The sequence below is a fragment of the Equus przewalskii genome, chromosome 30 (assembly GCF_037783145.1).
Source record: "Equus przewalskii isolate Varuska chromosome 30, EquPr2, whole genome shotgun sequence".
Lineage (NCBI taxonomy): Eukaryota > Metazoa > Chordata > Mammalia > Perissodactyla > Equidae > Equus > Equus przewalskii.
The window spans coordinates 3,577,588-3,596,015 of NC_091860.1; the positions used below are offsets into that span (position 1 = coordinate 3,577,588).

Below are 18,428 nucleotides of genomic sequence, written 5' to 3' on the forward strand. Positions count from 1 at the left end.
ACGGATGAGAATACTGTCGGCCCAGCAGGATGAAGCAATGTGTTCAGCATTGCACAGAATTGTGGCAGAATTGGGACTGGACTCCCAGCACAGTGCTCTGAAATTAAGTTGTGCTTTCTCTTGTATGCTTTCATGGGGGAGACTCTCCCTGCCATTGTTCTCATCCCCCTTCAAGCATGTATTTTAAAAATTTTTTTAAAGGGTAACATTTTGTAAAAAAAAAAAAATTAGCACTACAGATGTGTGTGGGGCCTGTTCCACATGTATCTCAGTATAGCCAAGTGATTCTTCTGTTCCACGAGGCTTAATATATGTCAAGGAAACATACTGCACAAGATTTGCAGAAGAACATACTGTTCCAAGCCCTTCCACTTCTGACGTGATTGCTGTTTATTGCAAACTTCATACCTGGAGTCCACTGATCCTGTCAGCCTAAAAACTTTTCATTTGTTGAAGAAAATTTCTCAACGGTAATCATTAGGCCATGTCTTCATGTAATCTTCCCAAAGTCAATATGTCCTCATTTCCCCCTCAAAAGCAGCTGAAAATTTCTGAACTCCAGTGGTATACTCCTACACCAATATGCATAGGTTCTTCCTTATTTAGCATCCTTACAAGGGTAGCCTAGAAGGTTCTTTGCCTCCAAAACCTTCCCCACTTGGATAACATGGCCCCTGAAATCTCGCCATTCTCTAGGTTAAGTATTGTGCTCTTGCAGTGATAAATTTCTTTAAAGGTCTTTGTGAGGGAGCAGGGAGAAGAAAATAAAATGCAGGACCCTCACCAAAAAGAAGATGGAGTTAAAAATGAACTCCGTCACCTGCTTTCTAATTTTATTGACAGTGAACCCTGAATGAAGTACTAGCCTCAGATTTTGAAACAAAAACTATGGATTCATGCTATCTGCCACAGTTGGATATTTAGATAAAAAAATTAAAAACAAAGCAAAACAAAACAAACACAACACACTAACACCAACCCTGATAAAAACGAAGAACTGGACATTTCATATCACTCTCAGTTGAAAACAGCTGAACAATGACAAGAGCAACGTCTGCCGAACAGTGGACACCTGTGGCTTCTGATCACCTGGCATTCCTTTTTTCTTCACAGAACCCAGAGACCCTCTTTTTCTCTTGGAGATTGTCTCTCTGCACTCTGTTTATGACGTGCCCTCATCCACACGAAAGTGGCTATCTTATAGCTACATAATAAAAGTATTCACTTGACAGGATCAGGTCTAATATTAACTACAGAGATATCAGAGTTTATCTGTCTAAGACAGATAACTGTTTAAAAACCCAAGGCAGATACTTTCAAACCAAGGGCCAAAGAATTTTAAAAATCAATGAGACAGGAATTTGCTTTGGCAGACAAGATTAAATTTCAGTACGTGTAAATTAGAATACGAGTTGAATTGAGGATGTTTGACTACATCCATTCTCTGCCTCAACATAATTCCAAGGTCTGTGAAATCACAAAGCAGTTTAAAAATCCAGCAAAAGAACCACAGTGGAGAAATGTGCCTTTGCATAACAGACTAGAAACAATAGCCCAGTATGAATTTAAGAAACCATTTGACCTCATAAAACACAAGCTAAAGGATATTACTGTGAATTTTCAAAAGAATAAACCAATTGTATTAGCTAACCTTATTTTATTATGACGCTTTCGTTCCATCTTCTTTAAGACAAACCTAAATTCAAAACATCAATTTCCCATATTTTATTCTGTCACAGAACTGCTGCACAACCTTGCCAGATTGGAACTCGCCGGGGATCTCAGTTCTTCCACGTGCGGCGCCAGAGGGAAAAGCGGTGCCTTTCGAGGCTGGTTATACTCAGGTCCATCCTGAACTCTGTGAATGCAAAATTTACTTAGAAATGTCCAATGTGTGCTGGCTTTTCTACCTTACATTTCAAAATTCAAACCTATATATTTCGTTTTATGGCCTGTCGCTTTACAATTTTGCTGTCTCGGCTTTTACGTTTCTATAATTTCTACTTTCTACAACTAAAACTCATACTGAAAAAAATCAAGAAGAGAAAGTGCAGGAGTGTCTCTCACCCAATATTTTTTCTTTCCCTCTACACTGCTGTTTATCGTTCTTCCTGGGGTGTTTATAGTACTTCAGCAGGAGGAAAACGTGCCTGCGAAAGGTAACCTGTTGTACCAACAGGTGGAAGTCTTTTTAAAATATAAACCTTCCCCCAAAGCCTGTGTTGTTCTGCATGACTCCCTCACGTCCTACAAACTTTTCTGTGGCCTCAGGCTAAGTCCATCTAGGCAGCAAATTTTGCGGCTGAAAATCAACCAGCAAGTATTAATTTATCACTTCCTACAGAGGAGGCAAGGTACTTAGACAATCTGACGGTTTAACATAATAAATTGAAGGGAGAAGGCTTTGTTGAAAATAACGCCCACTGACAAATAGTCTACCCTATATGTTTGACTGAACTACCAAGGCAGGAAATTGTGTAACAATTCAAGGCAAACAAAAAAATCACATAAATCTCTGTGACAAACGTGTGCAATATTGATATAGATTCTTGACTTTATAAAACTGACGGAGTGTTTTGGTTGTATTTCACATGAATTACCCAAATAAGCCAGTCTGTGGATGTCTGGTATTAGGTGTAAAAGAAAATTTTAAATTCTTCTTTGGCCCTCTCTAGGAGGGTGCAGGACAAAGCAGAGAACGTGAGTCAGAGAAGACGTTATTGCAGAGTTGTTTGGAGTGATGCTTTCCTGTACACCAACTCATTAATGTGTTATAAATAATGATTAGAAAAATTCTCTTTTTAAAAATTATTTATTGAGCATCTGCTTCAAGTCACTAAAGCTGAAATAATACCATTAATATTCTGTTACTACTTCAGTAGGAGTTAAGCAGATTTTTGTGAGTTTCATAAAAGACTAGACAATTTTTCTAGAAAAATGTGTCCCTAGCTCATTTTCAATCTACAAAATTATCAAAACAACAGCAATGACAACAACGAGAGCTTCTCTGGTCAGCCTGGTCTCCACTCCAATTTCACTGCTCTCCAGAGACTGTTCAGGACCACTCTCTCTCTCTCTCACCATATGAGACAGGAGAAAATGGAGGAGAGTAGCAAGAAGCTGCCCCCTCAGAACAACAACCCTGCTTGTAATTCCACTCATTCCACACTTTCCACACTTTGCCTACAGAGATAACAGAGGAGCCATCCCTCTTTCAGTCTCGAGCAAGTCTGACCTTCTGGGCTCTGGACTGGATCCTCTCCTGCCTTCTCAGGCAATTTACATCCTGACTATCTTTTTTGTACCTTATTTTGAGCATCTCCCCCAATACCAGATTCTACCTCCCAGCATTTTCGAATATTTGAGAATACCCCACCTTCAAAGCAGACCAAAAAGAAAAAAATCTACCTCCCTCCACACTAGACTTCTTCCTTCCAGAGCTATTGTCTGTCTCCTCCCCTTCAGTAGAAACTTTCAGACAGAATTAGCTGTACTCATTGTCCCTATCTCTTTACCTTCCATTCACTCCCTAGCCCACTCCAATCTGGCCTCCAGCCCTGTCCCTCCATTACTGCACTGAAATGGCTCTTGTTACAGCCAACTCTCAGTCACCACCACACCAGTATCTCCAACTGCGTGTGTCTTCATCCAACTAGAACTTTCAATGCTATTCAACTCCTTTGTCTAGCATTTCCCTTCAGAAATCCCCCTTCTACTTGACTTTTATAACAATATACACTCCTGGTTCTCCTCCTACCTCTCTAGCTGCTGATTCTCAGTCTTTTGTTGGCTCATCCTGACAACCCAACCTTTAAATGTTCCTCAATGTTCTGTCTTGGTCTCCTTTTCCAATTCTCTCAGCAATTCCATCCATTCCTTCCACTTTGACTATAGTTATTATAATTACTATATTATTATATTATGATATATTACTACATATCAGTGACTCACAAATTTATATCTCCAATCCAAACCACTCCTCCATATTCCTAACTCATTTGATTTTCTCAGAGACTAAAAACTGAACCTAGACCAAATCGAACTCAGGATCTTCCTCTCACACTAGTCTTCAAGTGTTCCGTGCCTATGCAAATGTTATCTATCACCACCACCCATCCAGTTGTGGAAGCTGGAATCTTTCTTTTCTTTTTCCTCCCCAAAGCCCCAGTACACGGTTGTATATCGTAGCTCTAAGTCATTCCAGTTCTTCTATGCGGGTTGCTGCCACAGCATGGCTTGATGAGCGGTGCATAGGTCTGCCCCCAGGATCCTAACCAGTGAACCCCAGGCTGCTGAAGCAGAGTGCGAGAACTTAACCATTGGGCCATGGGGCCACCCCCCTGGAAGGAATCTTAAGGGTCATCCTTGACAACACCCTCCCGTTCACTGGCATATCCATCTCTTCATCTGTCCTGTCGATACCTTCTAAATACACCAGGAATACATCCTCTTCCAGTCTCCACTTCTGTGATCCTTGTTCACACCACTCTTATTTAGATTCTACTCTAGACCTACCTGGTCTCTTTACTTCTTCTCTTGATCCACTTGTAATCCATTTTTCATGTAATCGCCGGAGTCATCTAATAAAAATACAAAATAAAATTAAGTTCTGTTAGAATAAATTCAACATTTCTTGACTATTTTTTTTTGGCCTCTGATATTTTTTAAATTGTATTTTAATGATGTTTTTTAAAAATTTTAGTTCTCTATATGAAATTATGATTAAATTTTAAGAGACAGCCACTTCCCTATTTGATTGCTCACACAATATTTTACAGATCATCCTTCTTAAAAATAGTCCTTTTGAAATTTTGAGTATGCTCTCTCATGATGTTTTTATTGGTTTGATGAGTGTTTCTATTGGTTATTATTATTTTAATTTTCTTAATTAAGTAATTCAATGAAGGCAGAATGCTCAAAGATTATTCTTTCAGACAAATAATATGCAGTTTTCAAATTCTAGCCCTTAACCTTCAGCACCAACAAATGTTTTGAATCTACTAACATGATTCAAAATTTAGCTTTGTCTTATAGCATCTTGTCATTGCACATGCTATATTACAAAAAATTTGCATTGTAACTTTGTTTTAAAACTTTAGATTGTCGTCCTTTCTCCACTATTTGAAGAATTTTCAAGGTAACTTTTAAAAGGCCAAAAATGAAGGATCAGAAAGAAAAGGTTCATTTGTTTATTTTCTTCCTTCCTCTGCCAAATTAAGACAATAGCTATACACGAGGTCCAAAAGACACTTCTTGAATGGTAGTCATTTGACAGAAGTGCCATTTTTAATAGAATTATTTTAAAAATAGTAAATTAATTTAAATTCCAATTTTTAATCTTTCCCCAGTTTCATTTCTTCCATTTTTACATTTCAAATATAGGTTAGCTCCTACTAAAAATCTGTTGTTTTATCGCTTTTCTGAAATATGTGGGTTTGATGCTTTAAAAAACTTGACTAGATGATCCAGTCTTGAAATACCAACCTGAATCTCCATATTGCATCAATCTGAAATACTTTGAGGAAGTTAGTGGCTCAAGTAGCCTCCTGGGAGCAATGGGTCTCATCTTATTTCTGACAAATTGATGAGAGCTTGATGAAAGGAATCAAACATTTACCACCCAGTCTGTTCTTAATGACGGGCCAGCTCCCGCCCAGCTCAGGAGGGGGAAGCCAGCGTCTCATTCCCGCAGCAGCCCCTGCGTGGGAGCCATGGGGCCGGGTACTGCCCACCAGGGCCTCTGCCCGCATTTTGGGTTGATGAATCTTCTCTTCAGTGGAACTGGGTCCTATCTAGTCTGGGGATTTGTGATGTCAGGAAGAGTGATGTGTTCATGAGACCAAAATAAAATCAACCTAGGAAGGCTGCCAAATTCTTCCTCTGTCTATCACTTATTTTCATGTAAAGGTCGGTCTGTCTCCTTTGTTGGGGAATTGCAGAAATCTAAAACTGACCCTTTTCAGCACTTAGTGGAATCCAACAGCAGAGGAAAGAGGTTGTTAGCAAGGACAATTTGCTCTGGCCCAACCCACTAGTGGGCAATTATCAATCAGCGTGCTAGGGCTCCATTTACCCAGTACTATGTGGGAACGAAGGAGTCTGGAAAAGCCTCAGACCGCCTAAGACCAGAGAAATCAGAGGCAGAACTTAAATATGATATTTCCCCCAGAGTACATAGAGCATGTCTTCTAAGTTGCTTGGAGGAAGGCTGGCAAAAACGCTCAGCTGGTGAGCAAGGAAGGAGACAGGCGTTTGCCGCGCGTTGACCCGCTGGAGGAGCCCTTCCCGGGGAAAGGCGGGAGGGAGCCGGGGAGGCGGGGTTGCAGAGTGGGGGCAGTCCTTCTCTGAGTGCACGATCTGGTGGCTTTATTTGTTGGCCCGGTGGGTCCAAGCTGGGAAATGCACACTCAGCAGGGAAAGGGGAAGAGAGATTGGCAGCAGTTTTCTAAAAACAACACAGCTCAAGTCTCCTGCGTGTGTCCCCTCGCTCACCCCGCCGAGGCACAGACGGGTCAAAACGAGCTCCCTGGAGCGAGCGCGGCCGCCCAGTTCCCACTAGGAAGAAGGCGGGTGTCTGTTACTCCAGGACGGCCCGGCCGCGGCACCCGCCCGGTTCCCCTTCTCTGTCAACCGGCCAGGCTCTGAGAGGCGCCTCTCCCTCCGAGCTTTGGACCGAGGTCGCTCGGGGTCACCCCAAATCTGATGATGCCGCTCCCCGGCGCAGCCGGCGACTGGGACTGGCGGGGGGGCGCCCGGGGCAGAGAGGACGACGCGGAGGCGGCCACGCGCGCCCGTCGTAGCCAAGCGCCCGGGCTTTCCTCCGCAGCGCCTGCTCCCCGGGGTCCGCCTGGGCGCGGCTGGCGCCCCCGCCTCGCCTCCCGCCTGCCCGCGGCCTCGCCACTGCCCCGCCACGAGCCCTTCTGCTCGACCCAGGCATTTGACACCCGACCTCATAGTGCCACCTTCCCACCCCGCCGAGAAAGAGGAGACTGGTGAGGGAACGGGGCGCTCGCGGGCAGGGCTCACGGCGCCCGGGGGGCTGGGTCTCCAGCTTGGAGGCGGGGGCTCCCCAGGCGCGGACGCGGGAGGAGGAAAGCTCGACCCGGAGAGAGCGCGCGGGGAGTGCGGGCGCCGCGGGGGCTTGTCGCGCGGCTAGGGGCCTGCCTGCACCCCTAGGGGCGCGCGTCACCGCTCCCAGCGCGCGCCTTGGGCTGTCTTTCTCTGGTCCCGCCCCTAGTTCTTCCGCCAAAACCTTTGACCAGGGTCTCCTTGCCAACATTCCTAAATGTCCTTTGCCAGCTCTTTGCGCCAGGTAGGAATAAGGCTCTGCCTTCTGGGTGTGTACATAAAAGTCAATTCCAGAAGGTGTAGTGACCTTTTCACCTTCCCCACGAACTCCTTCGGAGGGGGTCCGCGGGCCTTTACGCCTCCCAAGGGCTTGATCAGTGGCCGAAACCTGTTTGTTCCCTGAAATGTCCTTGCTATTCATATCCGCAGAGGCCTTCTGCAGCAATTCCCAGAAAGCCCTCGAGGATGGAACTGGGGGACATCCAGCCCATAGTGAGGACGCGCCGCCGGGGGAGGTGGGGGTAGGTAGAAGCTAGAGGGCCGGCGTGACAGTTGCCTGTGGCCAGGAGCGGGCACCGTGAGAACACTGCCAAGAGCACCCCTCCCCTCCGCCGCCACTGTTCTCCCTCTTCCGGGATGCACAGAAACAGGGACCACTGGACGCCTAATTTCCAAATCCCCACACACCTGGGCTCCGAGATCTGAGGCTGGGAGGGGTCGGGCGACGGCTGCCCCCTAGCTGGAAGGCGCATCACCTCCCACCCTCCGGCGTTCCCTCTGCCCCAGAGGAGATGGCACCAAATCGCGCTTAACAATGGAGCCCGCGGCGCGCCGCGGGCGCCCGGGCGCGATGGGCGCCCAGCAGCGCACCCTGATACGGGGCAGGGCCATGTGGGACTGCAGCCCAGGCTCCCTCGCCCGAGTGGGCTGACCCGGCTTTACGCGGCTGCGATCCTCGCCCGGCTCTACGGTGCGTCTCCCACTCCAGCCCAGCTTTCCGCCCCTCCCTCTAGCCCTGGCCCGGAGCGTCCGGGGGCACCCTGCTGCCCTCTGTCCCAGGTCTCCGGCTGGCCCTGTGGGGAGTGGCGGGGCGCCGGCCCCGCGCTCCTCGCCGCCGGGGCGCCGGCCGGGGATCGGAGTTGTGACAAGCAACGGCCACCTCCCGGGCGCTCGGCACTCCTCGGCGGCTGGATCCTGGAGATCCTCCGCGAGCTCCTCGCTCTCCCCCCGGGGGTCCTGAGCGAGCACGCCGAGGTGGGCTAGCCCGGCCCTGTCGCTGCCAGCGACCTCGATGCCCCCTCCCCAAACACACACCCCCTCACGCCCTGGACGAAGACCGCCGGCGCCTCCCTTCCCGTGGAGATCCCTGCAGGGCCTCCGGGAGAGACGGACAGACGGACGGGAAAAGCACACGGAGGGAAACTTGTTCCTCCCGGTCTCCTGTCAGGCAATTACTGGCGAGCCCGTGCGGGGAGAGGGGAGGGAGGAAGCGAGCGGAGGGCTCTAGCAGGGGAGGGGAGGACGGCGGAGGGGGAGGCGGGGTGCAGTTGGTGAAACTCCTCGGTCTCCCGCTCATCTTTTCATTGCTTGCTCCTCTCCTTCACGCAGACACCCCGGACCTCCCCTGGGCGCCAGCTCCTCGGCTCCAACGGGTCCAGAAGCAAGCTGGATTTTTTATTTTTTTGTTTCTGGAAATTGGCTTTGGTGTGTGTTTCCCTACCTCCCTCCGCCCCCTCCCAGCCCCCCTCCCTTTTTTTTTTTTTTTTTTTTTTTTTGAGACATGGCCCGGGCAGTGGCTCCTGGAAGAGGAACAAGTGTGGGAAAAGAGAGAGGAAACCGGAGCTAAATGACAGGATGCAGGCGACTTGAGACACAAAAAGAGGAGCGTTTCTCTCGGATCCAGGCATCGCCTCGCGGCTTCCCTTTCTCCGGGACGGACTGAGGATTTTACAGCTCTGGGCGGAGTGGAAGCGCTTCGGATTGTTGAGATTACCCCTTTGCTCGTTTTCACCCCGCACGTTCTCGTTCTCCCGCGTCTGCCTGGGGATCCGGCGAAGGGAGAATGGAGAGGGGGCTGCCGCTGCTCTGCGCCGCGCTCGCCCTCGCCCTCGCCCTGGCCGGCGCTTTTCGCAACGGTAAGTGACAGGCGGAGGCGCGTGTGACAGCGCGGCGCCCGGGGCTCCCCGGCTGCCCGTGTCCGGCCGGGGTTGGGCTTCCCGCCCCAGCCACGGGACTCACGCAGAGCTGCCAGGATGAACCTGGAGCAGCCACCTCCCGGGCGAAGGGAACTTTTATCCAGGCGGAGAAATACGATCATTCGGTTTAGGGCAGGAAGATTTCAAGTCTTCCGGCTCCTTGCTGAAGTTGGTTGTTTGGCTGCGGGGGTTTTCCTACCTCTGTTACAAGGCAGAGCTGCCTACCTTCCCAGATCAGCACACCAATTATCTTAATAATGTTTCCTCCCAAAGGCAATTAGATGAGACTCCCTTTCAAAAATCTGATGGCTGTTGAAAGTTAATGAACACTTTACCAGGAGAACTTGCTGGCTCTCTTGCAGCTCCCCTGAACCGTTTCCTGTGGTGGGTGCCTGCAGGAGATAGCGGCTTGTTGGCTGATGGAACTCCCTGCGCCTTTGTAAATCGTCCCTAAGCCGTCTGGAGCATGAATGAAAGTTACGTAGTGTCAATAAAGGAATCTGATGTACACAGGGAAAGGCACCAGGATATCTGAAAATCCCTAACCTAGTTGCAGCTTCCACTCATCTTTAAACCACTCACTCTTAAGTAAATGAAAGACTATGCTGTAACCTAAATAACGTGTTTGACTTACACTGTAAAGTAATCGAAGGCAAGGATATGAAATTCTCTTTACAGTACGTCTTTAGCAATTATTATTAACTAATTATCAAATATTTACTTTTGTCTGGCTTAGATTTCAATCAGAGTAATTAGAAGAAAAGAACATCCGCTACTTACCGTGTTATATTGTTTTAATAAGAGACCACAAGTGGAGGGGTTCACACGAAGAAGAATTTCAATCACATATTATGATGGAAGTTAATCTCTCTAATATGCTTTTTGGAGGTTTTGTGATTGAAGCAATAGATTTCCCCAACAGCTACCAAGCAATGTTCTAAAAGATACTCTTGGAAGCAACACACACACACAAAATTGTGAATGTGGAGTTCAATTTATTAATGAACCTGAGTTAGTGGCATCTTTCTATAATCTGGCAGGGGATCAAATAACATTCTCCTCCAACTGAAAGAGCTCAAGTGGTTGGACTTTAGAAATTATAGTAACTCTGCCCTCCACAACTGCGACATTAATTCAGTGATGGAGATGTTCACACGATGGATTTGAAGCCATTCAAATAGCTTTCAGACTTTAGGTTTTAAACGCCATGTACGCACAGGTATATGTGTATGTGTTTGAATGTGTATATATATAATTTAACAGGAATCTGGGGAATGGGAGAACCTGAGCTCAGGTCGGTGAGCTTGCCTGGGTAAGCCGTGCTGCTGTGTTTGCAGTGCCCAGAGCCGGTGATTGCCTCTGTAGCTCAGCAGACCTCTTGAAGCCATGTCCACCTCCTCCCAGTACCAGTGTCTGCTGAATTAATTCATTAACCTTATTTAGGACTAATGGTCCAGAGTCATTAGAAACTGCTCTTTCTTAATCAACTGTTAGAGAGATTTACCAGAGCCAGGGAGTGCACCAGTCCACATTATCTTATTACACTGTCACTTTCTCAGAAGTCACAGATTAAAAAGCTCTGGTGTGGTACTCAGTCCACCTAAATGTCTTCTGAAGTGACTCTGTCGAGTGACTTGAAGCAGTGCTGTTTAATTTCACTCCTCTAACAGACGCCAGACCCTGCCATGATGTTTGCACAGAGCTGGAGGAGACGTAATGAGATGGGGTCACTTTCCAAGTTTTCTGCACATTTAAAATCATGGAAGGGCCTCAGTAGAATCTCAGAGTCCAATATGATCATTAGTGAGATTCTGAACTCCGGTTGCAGCATCATTTCTTCTTGGCAAACCTTAAGCTTTTAAAAGCCAAGGCAAAGGAAACCAGTATAAGGCTAACCTCAGTCTAAGAAACATAGTCGGAAACATCTAGCAATTGAGAAAAACAATATAATTTCTATTGTCTTCTTTTTAATTTACGGGAAATGATTTCTGTAAAGCATGTAGCTTTATGTATTTTTGATGTGCACTTCATCTTTCATTTCTATTTGACCTGGTTTTCCTGTAATAAAATTCTGCAGATTTATAAATTCATGCTGAGAGCAAAGAATGCCATTCTCTTTCCACAGGGAATCTATTAGATGCAATATTAAAATCTATATATACCATTACTGAAAATTTGTGATTGATAGGCTTGTATATTTCACTGCTTTCGTACCTGTTCCTCTTACATAGTTTATGCACCGAATTTTTATTGCTCAGAATTAAACATCAATAAATGTGGCAGCATTTCAGTCTGAGGCTCTCCAGTATGAAATCCATCATAAAAAGTGACAATGAGAATCTATGCCGAACAATAAAGCAGCTCAGAGACTGGTTTATTTGGCTTTCAGTGAGTCACTTCAGCACTGGGGGTTTTTGAAAAGCAGGCTCAAAACTAGTTAGCTCCCCTTTCCCAGAATGTGAGAATGGGGCTTACCCTATGGGATGCCCAGCCCTCAGGGTGGCTGGGTTTTGTTCAACATATAGGTAATTAGAATTAATGCTGTGTGGCTATTTATTTTTCTTTCTGTCCTATTGCTTTGATCTAGTCTCCAGACCTGAGCAACTTTGCTTGGAGCAGTAGAGCAGAATTCTTTCTGCTTCACCAAATACACTTTGTTCTCTCTTGCTCTGGATCTCAAGAGTAGAGATAACTTAAAATCACTTAGATTTATGGGCAGATAAAACAACAACAAAAAAGGTTTGTCTTGGAAGACAATCCCCACTGATCAATGACACAGACCAGGCTTATCATCAAAAAGCTACACCAGGGGTCAGATAGCATCTTTTAGTCACCTTCCACTTAGAACTTGCTACTTAATGCGATTACACTTCTTGGGGGATAATTAAGTCTAGCAGAAGCTCCCTAGGGACCATGTTAACATCCATTGAGGGGATTTAATGTTTTGAATGCTAGAAGACCTTTTTCTTGGGACGGAACTTTGTGGGGGCGGGGGGTGGAGCCCTGTCAGTTCTCAGTCCTCTTTCCTCCTGAGCCAACATTCCTGGGATCAAAGAGCGTTCTTGGTGGGCTGCTGCTATCAGCGCCACCTGAAGGACCTGCGGGGACCTCTTGGCATTCCCTATAAGAAGTTATGGAATGTTCAATGACTGGTAATTTATATAGAGAGTTGGAATATCTAACCGGTTGTCAGGGAAAGATCTACTAAAATGTTATTTTTATTGCAGACAAATGTGGCGATACTATAAAGATTGAAAGCCCCGGCTATCTTACATCTCCCGGTTATCCTCATTCTTATCACCCAAGTGAAAAATGTGAATGGCTGATTCAGGCTCCCGACCCATACCAGAGAATTATGATCAACTTCAACCCCCACTTCGATTTGGAGGATAGAGACTGCAAGTAAGTGAGACCGCCTTTGAACAGGGCGCCACAGCACCATCTAGTGGTCATGGGTGGCTAAGGGGGAAATGTCTGTCCGTCTGATACGGAATATGAATGAATCCAGGAGGGACTCCAATCTAGGCCAGATCATATGTCAGCGGCATGGAAATTAAATTATGTTAAGCGATTTCTGAGTTCCCCAAACTAGGAAGATTATATTTAAATGTGTAGTCTTTATTCTTTTTCCTGTTAACAGTTTGGTCTTGGAACTCATTTTTAAGAAATGTATATACATGTGTTGGTTTTTTTTTCCCTGGGAAAGGGGAAGAACTGGAAACCTAAACTCTTGCTTGAGTCTTTATTAAATATCGTGGTTCACTAACATATACTGCATTGACAGATGGTGAGGTTGGATATTTTCTGGCAAATCTTTGACACATTTTGTGATTTAAGAACTGTATTTATCTTATTGAGTTTGACGTGACAAAAACAAATTGTCATTGAACAAAAATAAGGCATATAGGATAAGTTGGATGAGGGGTTTTTGTAGTAGATTACAAGTCTCTTATGGAAAATGCTAGAAAATAATTGTTAATGCACAATGAATACAATGGGACTCAAATAACGAGTCATTGTTTCATCTGCTTTAGTCTTGCTCTCTCCTGTTGTTAAGTTACTAAGCGTCAACTTATGCTAGATTTTGTTATTATGAAAACATTCTCACCATAGACAGAGTCTGAACTGTATTTCCTCACTTTATGTGAAAGCACTGGTGTGTAGGTTTTGCCTTCCACAGTGTGGAAAATATGCTTTAACCCTGCAGGCAGCAGTCCTGTCCGATCCAGGTGTTCTCTTGTCTCTGGTCGGCCAGCGGAACACCTGCCTCTGCCTTGTCCACGTCATCCCGTTCTGCCACACTGCACACGCTGTCTTCTCCAGAGACTTGAAGCTGAATATTGATCTTTAATGAAGTTTAGCTATACAAATAATTTTGAGAAAGGAAAATAATCTATTTAAATCTCAATTCCTAAAAATTTCTCAGGAACTGATATGTTTTCCCAAGTTTTAAAATGGGTCAGTTTGATATAATTGTATACAATGCTTGTAGGCTACTACTTCCATTGGATATAAACATTCCAGGCACATTCATTATTAGAAATATTCTACTTCCAAACATATAACCTTTTTAGGGAAGAAAAGAATGATATAAAAATGTTTCCACCTGTAAGAAGTCCTCAACAACCTGTTGAGTTGGTAGGGTAAACTAGTTTTTCACAGGAAGGGAAATTAGATCATCTAGTTAATCCAACATTCTGGTGCCTAGAGAATTAGCATATATTTATATACTGTTGATCAATTTCCAAATAATCAGCATATACTACAGCGCAATAAAATTATGCTAGTTCCAATTTGATCTTTGTTCTATGATTCAGAAGTGCTTCAGGGCATTATATTGACGTTTTAATCTTGTGGGAAAGTTGCCATTAATAGCGTGTTCCAGTGACTGCTAGGAAACAGGGAGTTCATTGGATATATATATATATATATATATCTTTTTGCCAATATCCTGTTTTTACAATGGCAGTCACCTAGACAACCTGAAGACTTGCTATTTCATTTCATTTTGTTTTGTTTTATTTTATTTTTTGCTTTTTGACAATACCTAAACTGCTATAGAAGATATTTTTAAGAAACTGTGGTGAAACATACTCAAGTAATAACCTTATTCCCAAAAATAAGGTGCTATTAGATTTCAATAAACTCATTCCTTATCTGAAAATCATGACCATGTTTGTGTGTAATATAATAGTTAAAGAATTCAGAATAATCAGTAGTTATTAACGGTGGTATGCTGGTAAATGTTCAACAACTGGGTCTTGGGAGGGGGTGAGTCAAGTCTTTATTTGTAATATATACCGATTTCTGTAGTGTAAATATTCCCACTATGGCCAATTGCAAACTACCCATGTGATGTCAGTGTGCACAGACTTGCAAAGAGATGTGCATAATTGGTTGTTGTGAGCTGGTGCAAGCCAGCTCCAGCACACAGCTGGCAGACAAGTATAAGAATGTGAAGCCAGCTGAGTGAGTTAATATATATAAAGTGCTTACAATAGTGTCTGGCACATAGTAAACCTTAAATAATTATTTGCCATATCATGATGTGAGGTGGAGTCTAATGGGATTGGTGGAGCACCTTTTTAGTTTTCTTTTTTAAAGATAAGAAAGAGGATAATTATAATTTATAGAAAGACAGTTTTAGTGATATCAGCAAGATATTCAAGAAACTGACATGGCCAAGAAGATTGTTTCTGTAATTATGCTGGTGAGACTTTTTTTTAATGCTCCACAGTTAGGTGTTTTCTTAATTGCAGCAACTGAGGGTTTGTTCTCTGTGAAGGTGCCACCTCCTGGCCAGCCTTAAAAGGCTGATATATTTAGCCTGATGAAGTCAATGGAGAGTACGGCATAGAAAATATCCTTGTGGCATATTTTGAAGTGTTGCTGCCTGATCATTTTATCAATGAAAATTCCAAAAATAATCCAGGAAGACGCACTTAAGACATTGCCATCACTCTCTTCCCAGGCTGGTACGCGTGACCCCTGGTCTTTGTTGAAGGTTGCGGTGGAGATTCTACAAATGTGGTGCAATTCTTACCAACTTTGTAAAGGCTGTGAGAAGAATCTGCAGTGTTAATTTAAAGTTAGAATTCTGTACAAAAATGAGAAACACCAGAAACTCTTAGAAGAACAAATTCATAGCCTTCGAAAGTTTAAGTTGGATGCACAAAAGCATAGTGTTTTGGTTTTTGGTGTTTTTGTTTTGTTTTGTTTGGTTTGGTTTGGTAATTTATGTTAGGCTGTTAGTCTACTTCCAAAAATATATTTGAGATGATACAAAATTAGATACAGTAAACCGCATTCAGAGAGCTGGTAAGCTTTTGGTTATCATTTCTGTTAAGAACAAGCTGTTTGTCTTATTGGAGATATTTAATATCTGTCCCTTTTTCAGCTGTATTACACGTCTAATGGCAATAAAAAGTACTTGCTGTAGCAGTGTCATAAGGTTACTGATAAGATGAAATGGAGTGTGGATATGAAAGCCCTTTGAAAAATTAAAAGCTCCTCTCCCAAGAAGTTATCACTATTATTATTTCTTTACCAACTTGGTGATTGTTAGAATATTTGGAAATACGAAACTATGCGTATGTCAAACTAAATATATTGATCCAGTAATGGGATGATCCACATTATAATACACCCTGCATTTTCTCTTAAAACTCTGAGTATTTGCACAGTCAACTTTCGCCATGTGAAAGTTCAAGAAATTGATTTCTTAGCACATGTGCTTATTGAGAAACATCCTTGAAACCTAAGTAAGCAGTTTTTTTGGTAGGGTGTAGGGATGGATAAGTAATTAGACAAGTTCTGGTAGGAAAAAATGTTTTTTATTTAAATTTTTACTGTTTTATTTATAATTAAATAAAAAACCATTTCATAATTTTAACAATATAGGAAAATGTATACATTCACAACTTTTCATGTGAACAGCACCAAGGCTGACCTGGTACCTAAGTAAAGGATAGACCTAACCTTCCAAAAAGTCTTCTTCAGTGGATATCAAGGGGGGAGGTTTCTTCAGGGAACATGAATGTGCAAGTTGTGCCTGCGAGTTTTAAAGTACAACAATCTATGTTTATGCCACCAGTGAATCAGGTTTCATTACAAATAAATATCAAAAACATAATATTCTAACTCCTTGAATTCTTTCAATGAACAAGGCGTGGTATTGACCATTCAGTCAGTGGAGCAGGAGAGCATCTGTCTGCAGGGCTACCATGGTGCCAAGATTTCTAGCAAGATGTACTGCCTGGCTTTATTGTCGTGTTGGCATAAGGAAGGTAGCTAGAGAATGCTCTGAGAGGAGAAGGTGCTGAGGGAGTGAGAGGAGTGACGGTTTCTCTTTTTTGCAAAATCCTCCATGCTTGTGAATGTCAAAGCACAGTTAAAAGCAGAAAAGCAAGAAAAAAGCAACCTGCTGAGTGTTTCTCAGAAAGCAGTGTTCGTTGTTCGTTGTAAATGGTTCTCAGTATTTACACTGAGCTAGTTCAATTTTACTCCGTGAAAGTTTTCTTCAGTGGTGAGGTGGACATCTTGAATCTCATAAAACTTTATATCTGCATAGTAAACAAGAATGTCATTGATACAGTAGTTAGAATTTATGGAACTTTTCCGGTTTCCCAGCAATGCAAACTATCAGCATGATAATTTATAATGGTTTGTGACAAATACTGCTGAGCAAAGAGGTTTGTGGTTACATTCAGATCAGATGTCGTCATCTGGGGACCAATAAAAATTTCACAGACATTGGGTTAAAAACATTGAGAAAATGAACTCGAATCTCCAGAAAGAGAGTCTAAAACGGTGGTAGTGTTGGGGGACAGTGTGGTCATGGTCGTCCTGCTGACAAGCTCCTGACTCCAATGCCTGACTCATCAGCGCTGTTCTGTAGGGTTCCACCAGGACACAGGCTCACAGAGCATAGCTGCCTTTCTGCCTATAATTTAGATTTGTAATCTCTTCTTTGTGTAACCAATAATAGCTGTCTTTTTCCTAATTCAATGCAATCAGAGGAAGATTTCACTCTTGCAACTTCATGAGAAGTTTAATTATAATAAAATTATAGTTAGAGATGATACTCGAGGTTTGGAATTTTGTTGGAATAAATCATGCATTGTTTCTTTAATGCTACTTTTAAAATTACCTAAGTTTACAAAGTTTGAAACATATTCATTTCATTTATTTTCGTAGAATATAAACTCACTGAATGAAAATTAATCTGACCATAGTTTCTCAAATCTGATTATTCCTGCAAATTTAATTATACAATGGTCACTTAGTCGTTTATTGGCAATTTCGGGAATACAAGTTCCATTTTTGGTTTCCCTAAGTAATATTTTCTGTTTTGATCTTTTCTTTATTTACTTTGTTCAGCATGGATTTTTGCATTAATTTTTTAGAATTTTTCTTTAAAGTGTGATTTATGTTGATTAGTGAGTTTTTCGCTTTTTGTATTCGAGGCAAGTGCCTCGCTCTAGTCCTCGTCTTGTGTTTTAGATCATCACTGAGACCAAGACAAACACTTTATTTTATGGAAAACAGTGGATATTTTATGCCAAAATACTTCTCCATTTTCTATATGAAATATAGAAGTAAATGTACCGTTAACTAAAGTACAATCCATATCTAGAAAAATACATGAAGTGTAAAGTTTGATAAAACTTTACAAGGCGAGCACATCCATATAATCAATCCATAATAAACATTTCCAGCTTCCTAGGCAGAAGCCGCTGATGTCCACTTTCAGTCGCTGACCTTTGGCTTCAAGGGCAACTGCTGTCTTGACTTGTGTGATTCCATTTTTATAAATTTCAAAATCAGACAAAACTAAACTACAGTCTTAGAAGTCTGTGTATGCTCTCCTTTGCATAGAGTGAAACTCTTTGGAATGGAGATAGAAAAAGGCGTAGTATCCCCTTTCTAATCAGAAAAACAGGTGTACTGAGACGTTATAATTCTTTTCAGTGACTACTGTAGAAATATCTTGTATTTGTTGCATATATTATGGTTATGTTAAAATAAACACCAAGTTTTCAGTCTGGAGCCTGCTTGACATGCAAGGCATATTCAGAAAAATCTTCCTTTGCTTTATTTTTCCTCATCTTTTCATTGCTGGTTTTGATCTCAAGTAACTTCCCAACATGGGCACTGTGAGAGGCG

The 18,428-nt window shown here is 43.2% G+C and overlaps 1 protein-coding gene and 1 long non-coding RNA gene across 13 annotated transcripts in view; one reads left to right on the forward strand and one right to left on the reverse strand.

Annotated features, from left to right (window-relative positions):
• Positions 1 to 1,710: 1,710 nt before the first annotated feature.
• On the reverse strand, positions 1,711 to 8,522 carry LOC103567143 (uncharacterized). Its single transcript, XR_548642.2, has 3 exons — positions 8,383 to 8,522; positions 4,516 to 4,580; positions 1,711 to 1,858 (listed from the first exon to the last, which is right to left on the reverse strand). It is a non-coding gene; the product is annotated as an uncharacterized lncRNA (long non-coding RNA).
• Positions 6,558 to 18,428, forward strand: part of NRP1 (neuropilin 1) — a 147,479-nt gene continuing 135,608 nt past the window's right edge. For 4 of the 12 annotated variants that reach the window (XM_070601683.1, XM_070601688.1, XM_070601691.1 and 1 more), the window contains exons 1-3: positions 7,498 to 8,515; positions 8,677 to 9,203; positions 12,491 to 12,665. In XM_070601683.1, the coding sequence (XP_070457784.1) occupies positions 9,131 to 9,203; positions 12,491 to 12,665 (248 nt within the window). In that variant the 5' untranslated portion in view covers positions 7,498 to 8,515; positions 8,677 to 9,130. Of the gene's footprint in view, positions 6,993 to 7,497; positions 8,516 to 8,566; positions 9,204 to 12,490; positions 12,666 to 18,428 lie in introns of those variants that run through there. The other 8 variants (XM_070601686.1, XM_070601690.1, XM_070601695.1 and 5 more) reach the window with 4 other exon arrangements.